Source organism: Pseudopipra pipra, chromosome Z, assembly GCF_036250125.1.
Source record: "Pseudopipra pipra isolate bDixPip1 chromosome Z, bDixPip1.hap1, whole genome shotgun sequence".
In the NCBI taxonomy this organism is placed as follows: domain Eukaryota; kingdom Metazoa; phylum Chordata; class Aves; order Passeriformes; family Pipridae; genus Pseudopipra; species Pseudopipra pipra.
This window is the reverse complement of record NC_087581.1, coordinates 23,365,506-23,377,913: the sequence shown is the minus strand read 5'-3', so window position 1 is coordinate 23,377,913 and position 12,408 is coordinate 23,365,506. Positions and strand designations below refer to the sequence as shown.

General features: G+C 39.0%; 1 protein-coding gene across 4 annotated transcripts in view; it reads left to right on the top strand.

The window, feature by feature from the left end:
• Positions 1-946: 946 nt before the first annotated feature.
• The window catches only part of TNPO1 (transportin 1), a 69,499-nt gene continuing 58,037 nt past the window's right edge, over positions 947-12,408 (top strand). The window contains exon 1 of one of the 4 annotated variants that reach the window (XM_064643059.1): positions 947-1,070. Coding sequence is in view for 2 of the 4 variants with exons in the window: in XM_064643061.1 (XP_064499131.1) it covers positions 1,062-1,070 (9 nt within the window). In the remaining 2 variants the exon portion in view is untranslated. The remainder of the gene's footprint in view (positions 1,071-12,408) is intronic. The other 3 variants (XM_064643061.1, XR_010426995.1, XM_064643058.1) reach the window with 3 other exon arrangements.

Here is a 12,408-nt window from a genome sequence, read left to right as displayed (position 1 = left end):
CAATCACCAACCATATGAAGTTCAACAAGCAAAGGTGCTGGATTCTGCACCTGGGATGGGGCAACCCTGGATATATCTACAGACTGGGGAATGAGATGCTGGAAAGCAGTGTCTGGGAAAGGGACCTGGGAGTCCTGGTCAATGGTAAGTTGAATATGAGTCAGCAGTGCCCAGGCAGCCAGGAGGGCCAACCCTGTCCTGGGGGGCATCAGGGAAAGCATCACCAGCTGGTCGAAGGAGAGGATTGTCCTGCTCTGCTCTGCACTGGGGCGGCCTCACCTTGAATATTGTGTGCATTTTTGGGCACCACAATATAAGTTATATATGCTCTTAGAGAGTGTCCAAAGGAAGGCAGAGAAGATGGTGAAGGGCCTTGAGGGGAAGCGTATGAGGAGCAGCTGAGGTCACTTGGTCTGTTCAGCTTGGAGAAGAGGAGCCTTAGGGGAGACCTCACTGCAGTCTACAACTACCTCATGAGGGGAAGAGGACGGGTAGGCACTGATCTCTTCTCTGTAGTAACCAGTGACAGGACCAGAGGGAATGGCCTGAAGTTGTGTCAGGGGAGGTTTAGGCTAGATGTCAGAAAAAATGTTTTTTACCCAGAGGGTGGTTGGATGCAGGAACAGGCTCCCCAGCGTAGTGGTTCACAGCATCAAGCCTAATAGAGTTCAAGAAGCATTCGGATGGTACTCTCAGGCACATGGTGTGACTCTGTGCTGCGATAAGGGTTGGATTCGATGACCTTTGTGGTTCCCTTTCAACTCACCATATTCTGTGATTCCTGTGAGGAGCCCATTTCTGCTGGGGGGCTCGGGCGGCGTCCGGTGCCGTGGCCGGACGGCCATTTCGCCCCCGCCTCCATCCCGCCCGCCGTTGCCGGGGTGACCGGGGGCAGCGGCGCCCCCGCCCCCGGCCCCGCCCTGCGGCCAATCGAGGGGCGGCGGCGGCCGCGCGAGGCTCCCTTTGTTCAGCCATTTCGGGGGCCGGAGCGGCGCCGCGCGGGGCTGCGGAGGGAGAGGTCGGGCCGCTCCCTCGCCAATCCCCTGCCGCCGGGCTCTGGGATGGTGTGGGTAGGTGTTCGGGCTGCAAGGGGCGGGCTGGCACGTCCCATCCCTGGTGGCCGTCGCCGGGTTCCCTCGCCGGTGTCAGGGGCCTCCGCGCCGCCGCTGGGCGGGAAGCCGTAGGGGCCCGGCCGTGGGCTGCCGCTTCCGCTCCCACCGGTGATGGATGCATGGATGCATGGATGAATGGATGGATGGATGGATGGATGGATGAATGGATGGATGGTGCGTGGGCGGGTGGGACGGCACAGGCGGGGCCTGGAACCTGAGGGCCCGCGGCCTGAGGCCCGGGCACACCCCCTACCATCCCCTCCCCAGTCCCCCCGGCTCCTCCCGGTGGCACGGCTGGCGCCGGCTCCGCAGCGCTGCAGCGAGCCGGAAAGTGAAAGTCGCCTCGGGGTATAGGAAAGGGGCCGTATTCCCTGCCGTGGTTTCTGCGCTGCGTTGGGTCTCTGCTGTACGGATTTGGCTAGGTGGGGTTTTAACTTTGTGTTCCGCAAGGAGATATTAGAGAGACGAGAAATCTCGTGTCTGTCTTGTACTTTTGTTTACCTGGAAAGGTTGTTAATTTAGGTACTCAGTGAAAATAGTGAAACTTGTGAGTCTTTTGTGCAGTGACTGTACAGAGGACAAAAGTGCTTTTTGGGTTGGTATAAACGGCTTGATTAGTCCTTGCTGTGAAGGTAGTAATTGCTCTCAATTGACTTTCTGCTCAAGTCTTCTGCCTGAAAAGTCCTCCTATTGTGAGAGTTGTTCTGCAATGTCTTCAGGACACCACAGCTTCTTAGCCTGTTTGCTTGTCCTCTTGTGTGTTTAAGTAGCCCGTAATATGGCATTTGTATACTTCATAGGTGTGGGTAAATCCTTACAACACACATGGAACAAAAAGTTGACTTGCGTTCCTTCTACACATGAGTAATTAAACAGAAAAAATAATCACATGCACAAGATCCTAAAAGGAGCCTTTGATAGAATTGGAAACTGAGCCGATAAGTCCTCATTCTACATCTGGTGTGTGAACTGTAGTTATTTTTGAGTTATATGTGGGAGGATGGAGGAAGGGTGCCTATGATATTGGGAAGACTAGTTTCTGGATGATCAGAATGCATTTCTTCAAAATCTAGCTGGTTTGTACTCAAAACTGTATAATACTAAAGAATAATTATGATGCTGCGAAAACAGGGTTAAAAAAGCAGTTTATTGACTGCTTCTTAATGGAAGAAAGCATGGTTAGAATTAATGTTGACTAAGGATCATGATTACTCTTGGATACAGTCTGTGACACATTTCATTGACCTCAGAAATTGATACAGGTGTAAGCATAGCTGCTAAATTTAGCTAAGCATGCCTTGTGACAGGGAGTTGAAAACCAGAGAATAATGGCTTTATGAATGTAGGCTTTTACTGGATTATCCGACACATTTTTCTGGTGTATTTATTTAGAATCCACTTCAGGAGTCCTTGTATGTGGATATTCAATGGAACTGGTGTGTATGTGCTTAATTTTGGGCTCATGGTGGCAACCCCAGGGATGGAGCTACCTTTTAATCAGGTTATATGTATGCACTGAACTGTCCAGCAGACTGGCAGAGCTGGAATAGAATATATCCTGTTCCTACTTGAGGGACACCAAGATGCTATAGCTACAAAGGAGTGTGGCAGAAGGCCAAGTATAATCCTCCTTCATCAAAGCCGATACTCGGTATCTGTGCAGTTGAAGATTGAGACTGAAATAAAGACTGACATATTATCTTTGAAATATCTTATTAATAGAAGTCTTTTGTAGACCCAGTTTTGTTGTTTCGGTCATAAAAAAATTTGTACGACAGATTTGTGAACTGTGTATGCCCTGATCAATGCATTATTATCAAGTTATGCCAGTGACATGAAAAGGGGAGGATTTTTTCTTTGCTTTGTTTTTGAAAGGGTAGAACTGATTTTCCATTTTTTTCATGCCTTAAAGATACTGTAGTTGAGATCAGTTTTGATCACAGAAATGAATTTTACCAGTTAATTTAATTCCAAATTCTATGAACATTTAAGTACCTATATCAGTAGTATGTTTCAATCACCAATTTCACTGTTTTCCACTCTTTTATAGTATTGATTTGGATTGTTTGGGTAGGTTTTCTACATATATTGATAGATTTAATATATGCAATACAATATTTTTATTATGTGTATTTTGCATATATAAATATATTAATATATAAAAATAATTAATATAGCTATATTATACAATTCATACTGAAATTTTATTTTTTTACTCTCTCATTGATAGATACATACTTGTGTAGACCCAGTGTTGTTTGTTTTATGTATGTGACTTATCATAAAACAGTGTACGTAATAATTTATTTATGCATGTACACTTGGATGCCTTTGGATATGGCATCTTTTAGTGACATATTATGGGATAAGCCTCCAAATGTCACTTTTAGCCTCCAGAGGGTTTTCTTTAGCAAACTAGATTCCAGAGTGAGATTTAAAACGAATCATCTGTTATTTTTTCTGTGTACTGAATGCGTTTGAAATTCTGTGTTTGTGTATATGTGTGTGTGTATGTGAGTCAAATTTCAAATAAGGCATCAAATCAAATAAAATCTTGTTTAAAGAAAACTTCTGGGTTTTAAACCTTGAGTATAGAACAGAAAGTTACTCTTAAATTATTTTCCAATTAAGTATGTTAATTTTGTTGAGCATTTTCTACAAATCATTGTGAGATACCCTTAATAATTCAAAATTGGCTGCTTATTATAAGCCTGCCATTAAGTGCATTAATTTAAATATTAGATTAGTGCTATATGTAAAAGCAGAAGGAAAGGCAAGACAAAATTTTTTTGGCTGAGAATAGAAAATGGATAGTAGGTGGTACAAAGATGCAAGAAAGCAGTTACTATATAAGGATCCAAAAAGAGACACACTTGCAGAAATGATGGTGAGATAGCACAGATCAGGAGTTTCCAATCCTAGTTAGTGGGTGTATGATCATCATCATCAGTCACTTCTGGTATCCAGGGTCACATGCTTTTGTAACCATGCCAAATAAGACCTTCATCTATGGCTCCTCTTCCAACTTCCCTGCTGCATGTTCCCATCTTTCAAGCTAGGATTGCAGTTGAATGCTCACATTTAACCTTCCTCATCTATTCATGCATCCATAGAAGCTTACTCTTAATGTCAGACTTCAGTCACATCCTTCTCCTCCACATACCCAAATTATAAACCTTAATTTCCCGCAACAACAGAGTGGAGCCTTGGCTTCTCCTGTGTGCATGAATCTCCTTAATCCTGTTCTTCCTACCTCACCATGTCTTGCTGCTCTTCCGGTGTACTGAACAGAAGTGCAGGTCTGCATGGGGACAGCAGAGCTGTTCATTATTGTTGAGTGCAAGCAGTGGCTGCAGTAGTTCCTGACTGTTCTCACAGGTTTTATGGAAGCCAGGGGGTCATTGCTGTGCTGGCTGTATAAGAGCAGTGAGACCCAGAAGCTGTGGCTCAGTTAAGTTTTGAATGTTTCATGGCAGCAGACATGAGTGTCATGTGCACTACAGTTTGGACACTTCTTTTATGGAGAAAGAAGGAAAGTCAGTAGTAGACAAGTGTGTAAGGGAAAGAGTAATTTTCATCAGAGACTAAAAAGCACAGATCTGCTTTTTATACCACATAAGCCAAATCAATGCAGAAGTCCAAACAGATGTTTCAGTCTGTTTTACATCAGTTTTGCTTGAGTCAATTCCTCAGGAAAAAGAAAGCCAACCTTAAATTAAAATAAGTTATTCTTTCTTGTGCAGGCAAGCCCTGAGCTCTGTGTCTGGAAATCAGGAGTGACCACAGTCCATTAGGTGTAATGTAAATAAATGGAGTTGGCATAAGAGGTGGAAGCTTCAGTTGTTGAATCTGGCCCATAAGTAGTTAAAAACAAACAAGATGGACTTTGAATGGAGCAAACGGGAATCAATTGCATTAACAGTAACACAAGACTCAATGTAGTTACATTCTTCTGTGTGAGAAACCAGTCATCGCTAGCTGAAAACACTAGAGTCTGAAGCAGGATGCTTTCGGAGCCCCTTGAAAAAGGAATGAAAGTAGGCCAACTGGTAAGGGGAAGTGCTTGATTTAAAAAAACTTAATGTTGTTTCATGATTCTCTCTAACACACATATGTATGCAGTAATGCAAATGTGTGTGTGTGTGTATATCACATCTTCAGGTATCTGCTTTTCTTAAAATCTTTTAACCTGGTTAAAATCTGGTTGGTTGTTTGGTCACATTAACAAATTACTTCAGACACTTTGATTCCAAAATCTTCCACGTCTCTGTAGGAGACTTCCTATAGTCTCCCTGTGTTTCTCCACTAAACACTGGGTAAGGCAGTAATTTCACACAATGTTTTGCTTCTGGGGAAACCCCTGTTCTCCCAGGAGAGACCTCTATTTGTTCCTGAGCCAATGAGTACTTGTAATATATTTTACAAACTGTGATTATAATATGTCTTTCAGTTTAGCAAGGAAGCATATTTTAGGTTAAGCACTGTCCATTCCAGTGATTGTCTTAATTTCTCAGTGATTACATAGAATCAAAATAGCAAACAAAAATTAAATAAAACACAGTTGACAATATTCACTGCTTCCTTCATTTGCAGCGTGCACTTCAAGATATGTTTTGTTTTGTTTGCTGCTTCCATTTGCACTCTTCTGGGGGGTGGAGAAGTTGATACTGATAAGGAATACTATGAGAAAGATTAACCTTGCCACCACAGAGTTCAGCTCTTGTTGTTTGGTTTTTTTAAATTAATTGTTATACAGTATTTTAAAGATGAGATATGGGGTTTTTTAAATAAGAAAAAAAAAGAGTATATGAAGCTGCATGTGTTAATATTTTCCTGGTTAATGATATGGATTTTTGTATCAGCACATGAGATTGAGAATCAGCAGACATGGAGGTTACTGTCCTTGCATTGTTTCTTTTATGCTAGGTAACAGGGCTAATGGATTATAGTGAGGCTTTGATAACCTTAGCTCCACTGTGGTGGGATTTTCTCTTTAAAAAAGAAAACAGAAGGGTTAAATAAGACAGCAGAGGCTATCTTTTGATGATCTCATTGGAGATCTTGCTTTGGATAAATATTTCAGGATGTTTCTGATTCAGAAAAATGCAGATTTAAATGGACGATTAAAGGACAAATTCTTTACCACACTTACTTCTTGAAGCTTAGGAGAAAGAGGATACCCATAAAAACAAATAAATATCCTAAATTGTCTGAGGTCATACAGGATGAACTTATACTATGATAGAAATTTTAAATCTTGGCCTGTGAATTATTGGTAATCTGACTTGCTTTTTTCACAAATAAAATGTTACTTTGATATATTTGGTTTTCATGTAAAATTCTACAGGTGGGGAGAACAATTAAAGAAAATAACATTTTTATTTTTCTTCCAGTTTTCTTCGTGCTCTTGTTTTATCACAGGTAGTAGCAGAGCTCTGGTGATAAAGTGGTAAATAGGGAGGAGAGACATTCATGTAAAAAGGTATCCAGTAAAGGAGGATTTGATGTCTGTAATAAAACATTATGTCTGTCAGAAGGAATTCTAGAAAAGGTGCAGTAGTAAGTACATGCTTTTAAGGTCTGCAACATCCCTTCTAGTGTCTTCTGTGGAGCTTAAAAGAGAAACCTCAAGTTCAGAGGGGTAACATATAGTGTAACATTTTCATAGAAATTTAATTCTTGGGTCCTCCAGAAGATGATATCAATGTAAGATAATAAAATTCGTGACTCCATTTTCACAGTATTGTGTAGATTAATTACTTCACCCTTGCTCTGGGGAGATCTGAATGAAAGCAAACAAATTTTTACTTAAGTGAAGTTCAGCTGTCCTGTTTACATTTTCATTGAGTGTATATTAGAGAAAACTGTTTATTATACAACTGTCCTTTAAGTTTATGCTAATTAAGTTTATGCTTATAAAAGTGTTTGGGACTGAACTCTGCTTTCCTCAGTTAGACTTTTAACTTCAATTTTGAATTCCTGAAAAAAATATTTAAAATCAATATTGCTCTTATCCATCCTGAGCAGCTTTAACAGTATTAGTCTTGCGCTGTGATGGTAGGACCAAGTTTTACGCAAGTGTTTTTAATTGTACACGAGATACCTTTTTCAAGCCATTGTCAAACAGTGAGTTCTGTTATTGAAGATAATTGGAAAGGAGTTTAAAAAATTGGCTGCTATGTCATGCAGAAAATAGCTTTTTTTTTTTAATTTAATATAACATTTTATAGTTAATTTTTAGTTACGTTAGTGCCTGTGAGCTCCACATATGAATTAAGGCTCTAACATTTTAGGCATATAACAGAATATTCTTTTCTGCATATGGTTTACCACTGAATTACAGTACAGAAGATAAACCTTTTCAATAGGCGAATGCCAGGAGAATGAGAATTATGAGAGAGACTTAAGATGCCTGTGAACATGTCGCCGAAGGAGAATTTCCACATAAAATGTGAGAAAGGGCAGAAAGTATCTTGGAATGCCTTTTGCATTTATATGTTTTAAAGGACATCATGTGAGAAAGCATGCTGCAGGTCAATAAACTGAGCCTCAAGGTGAAGATCATAAAATAAGTAGCAGGAAAAAAAGCTCATGTTCAGCATCATGATAATGTGTAAAACTGTTTTATAGGATGGAGACATTAATTTATTTTCTTGGCTATAGACAGTTTAGCCTGTGACTGTGGTTTCAGCTCTTCATAGCTTTATGTTTCATGTAGTGGTTACATTATTATAAGACAAAGATGATATGTAGAATGGCAGCAAATTTATTTAGTTGAGCTAGTGAAGCGATTTGCAACAGGTTTTTATTGAAAATATATTTAAGTGGCCTTAAAGTTATTAAATGACCTGTGCATTTAAGGTAAATTGAATTATTTTAAATTATAGTTCCTCCACTAAATAAATTTCCTTTACCTTTGGGCAAGGAAAAAACAAAACCAAACCTTTAAAAACCCTGTAATTTTTGTTTTGTATTGGTTGATTTCTTAGTGGCATTTTAAAGGAATTAATTTACATAGGTATCTATTTAGACTGAGGAACTAATCACAGCAGCTATCTCTGATTCAAGTACCATTCTGATATCCTTCACAAACCAACATATAAGTATTTAAATGATGAAAATACTGAAAACTCAACTAAGAATGACAGTTAAATGCTTCATCTATTTATATTTTTATACGTTCAGATTCTTTAGGTCTGTTTCGCTTTTCTAACCTGAATATATCGTACATTTAATTTAATTTTTTGTTTCTAGTGTTTCTTCTTTTGGCATGAAATGCTTCATTTGAACCAGAAAGAGGTAAAATAATTGCTAAAGGGACTGGGAGCAAGTTGGTTAAGGCTGCATTAACTGCCTAAGGAATTTTACATGATCATTGCAACAACAATCTCTGTCTGTGTAGAAACAGTAACAGAAGCTTTAGGCAAGGTGCATTGCCTGCATTCAGACTTGCTTGCAATTTCCTTTACACTGGTTCAATACTGCTTCACAGCTGGTCTTACAAATACAGTTGTGAGACTGCTTTTTCGAAAAACAAGGGTAGAAATGAGAGAATACAGTAAGAATTAAACTGTTATAAATTTCTTTTTTAATTACTTGCTGTGTTTTAGCCTTTTTTTAACCAGACAGTGTAGGTCCACCTGGCTACCTGTAATTACTCAGTGATCTCTTAACACCCATTGCTGGAAAGGGCCATGAACAACTGAGTAGAAGAACGCTTTAGGCTTTCTTCTGTGATATCTGTTGGCTTCAAGCTATAGCAGCTTTAATATCCTGTTTAATTGAAAGTCTGAGACTTCTTTAAAATCTCATCTTCCTATGTCATATCCAAGAGCATTGAAAAAGAAGAGCGAGAGAAGTTTATTGCATGCTTATGGCACCAGGCCTCACACAAAGGTCTGTCATGGCTGAGCTTGAACAATAAGGAATGTGCAGTCATTCTTTAGCGATGTCAATAAGATCTGTTACGTTAAGGATTTTGCTTCTTTGATTAGGTTAGTTGGGGTATTACTTCTTTTATGTTTATGTGTTATTCCTTATTTATGTGTCTTCCTTTTAAGTTTGTGAATGATTGGAGCAGTTGACTGCCCTTACTGATGATCATGTGCACAGCTTTCTCTTTTGGACGGAACTCCATCCCAGATCAGTAATAATTTTATCACTCTTTTCCATGAGGATGTAATTTCAGAGTATTTATCTGACATTAGAGAACACCCTGTACTCAGGCTCACTGTGTAAGGTTGAATTCCAGTTTCTTTCTGAAGCTTTATAAGTTGTCTTCCATTTGTGTCCCTGCCAATTCATATATGACTCCACCCATTAATCCCTATGCAGAACAGATACCAGCTCGCTGGAGTCATGCAAGGACTAACAGAAACTCAAATACTGTTCACTTCCTTGAGGCAACACCATCTTAAGGACTTCAGATAAGCCACTTACTGCAGTAAGGAAATTCATCAGCTATGCAGGGAACAATATACTCGCCTTCTGTTACGATGACCAGTAATGATGATTTAGCCTGCACTATTGCCATCAGTATTGCAAGTATGACCAAAGGACCCGTGTTGCCACCGATGACAGATCTGACAGTGGCAGTGTCACTGACAGTAGCATGTCTTAGTGCATGATCTGCGTGTGAATGTTTTAAAACGCATTGAGTGTTTTAGAAAAAGACAGAGGAAAGTAGGTGAGTGTGTGGTTCTAAATTCTGTGTATCCTTGGATGCAAGGTATTTTGCTAAGAAGTAAAAATAAAACCTAATCCTGATTAATCAGTTCTTGAGGCTCGCAATATCATTTTTGCCTTGAACGCTATACTGAATTCCTAGTAATGCCTGATGAATTTTCCAGAGGAGACTGATCAGTTTTTTGAGATGTTTTTTGTACTCATTTCTTTACAGTTGGTGCTGGTTCATACTGTGAAAAGACAGTGGTCTGATTTAAACAATATAACATAACTAATAATTTAAATTGGAAGGCAAACAAGTTTAATTTTGTGTATTTTGTTTTAATTTAGCTTTTCTTTTCCACAATAGATAATTTTCATCTCATTTATGCATCAAAAATATTTACAAATAAATACACCATTTGACTTGTATTTGTCACTTCTTTCTACTGGCAAAAGGGCCTCAGTACCTGTTTCTTATTTAATGAGATTCCTAATTTTTACACTTTAGTGTAAAGTATACCAAATATGTTTCTGCATTATTATTTATGATTATTAAGATGGTGTTGTACAAAAAAGCATTTAAACCAGTGAACTGTTTTATGGGGATATATAAGTGCTCTATACATATTTTGCACTAAAATTGATTGGTTTATAAGTGACTACATATTGACAACAGTTGGAGAACTATGATGTATTTTGGTTCATAACGATACAGATTTTTTCGAAGTTAGCCTAAAAACACATTGCTGCTTACTTAGATTAAGTTTTTAATAATCGTGAATAATTTAATTTTAAAGAAGGAATGCATTATTTTCAGGGCTATGCACTTCCCCAAATTTGGCACTGTCTCATGATGAAGTATACTCTCCTTTGTGTTTGCTGTGGTGAGCTTCTTCCTTATTTCAGGAGAAGACTTTCTCGCTGAACATTATTGAAAAAGAAGAGCGAGAGAAGTTTATTGCATGCTTATGGCACCAAGCCTCACACAAAGGTCTGTCATGGCTGAGCCATTGTTAGAGGAACAGGCATCCACCATGGATTCTCTCATTGTATGACTTTCCTTCCAAGATTTGCAGGGACTATGACCACTTTCTCAAGCATGCAGAAAGCCAAGACAGGAATCTCGCATCTGGTAGTTTCTTTATTTTTTACTAATCTCTTTTAGTTGTCTAGGATGAATGCATAACTGAAAAAAAGTAAATGTTAGAATTTCAGGGACTATCTCTTTTCTCACAGTCTTATATCATACTCATCCATGAATGTGGCTTTTTTCATCCATAACTTCATTTTTAAGTTACATCTGCTACTTTTCTCAGGTATTTTCAAAAGATTGAGTTCTGATCTATCATGAGGAACAGGTTCAAAGGCTGTGTATCATTTTGATTTTTATCTGCATCTTGGGGAAGCCTGAATCATCAGTTAGAAAAACTTAAGTTCAACCGAAATTGTCCTGCAGACACCAGTTGCTTTCCCTCCTACAGTTAAGAGAAAGAAATATTACTATATACTTAAGTAGGGAGTTGAATAGTGTTCATATGCACTTGACACTAATCATGCTTGAAAGAATTTCAAGCTGGCAACAAGCACATGCTGAATTTCAGACATGAAATTTGACAATAGATTACAATAAGACTCTGGACTCTCAAGAATGACTCCTCCCTTTGTATACCCACTTACTCCCTTTGAATAGATTTAGGTTGTTACAGTAATGAATGAAGCTTGATATTCAGGGCAGGACATTCCATTTTCACCTCCCAGTCCATAGTTATTCTTTATTTTCCATATCTTCAAAATACCTCTTGTGTTAGGCAATTAGAGAGGTTCCTATGTGTCACGTAGGAGAGCAAGTAAAGTACTCTAGAATTGGATAAAGAAGCTTGTGTCCTGGAAGGGCTGGTCAAGGAGGGGCGGGGGGGAAGATGGGAAGAGATTTTGCTTTGGAGTTCAGCTGATAGATCTGATATTTTCTGTCACAAATTCAGGAGGTGATGGTTTTCTCAAACAGCCCTCCATTCAGTTTTAGCTTGTTTTATGGCTCCCAGCATTAGGAGCATGTACTGCCATTTTAGTATCCAGCATGTGTGATTAAAATGGGGCAAATCATTAGCAACATGCTATTTTTCCACTTGGTGTCTCTAGCTGTGGAAATGAAATAACTATAGCTCTGGAAAAGTAGAAAACTAATTTCATAGATGTTGCAGTCATGGACAAAAAGCCTTTCAAGATGTTTTTCTATCAGTCTCCTTGGTAACCTCTCTGGTGCTTCACAGGGTCAAACTCTCTCCTTCCTAAGACTATTCAAATAAATCTTCTTGTAATAAATATTAATCTTGTATCCTATGGCTGAACTCAGAAAGACTGCACCAAATGTTTTAAAATGGATTCTCCTTTGATATGCTAGATGTGAGGACTACCACTATTTTTTTAAGTGAAAGCTTAGTGCATGTCTCCAGATGGAAGGCACTGGAAAATATTATAGCAGTATGACCCATGATTCAGAACCGTATAAGAGAGTAGACAGCACTATGGCTCTGTAAACACTGATCTTTGTACTTTTCTTCAGGTGTTTATTTTGCCAAACTCTTTTATGAAGCTTTCCAAAAGCACTATATGCCTTTGCTAACTTGTT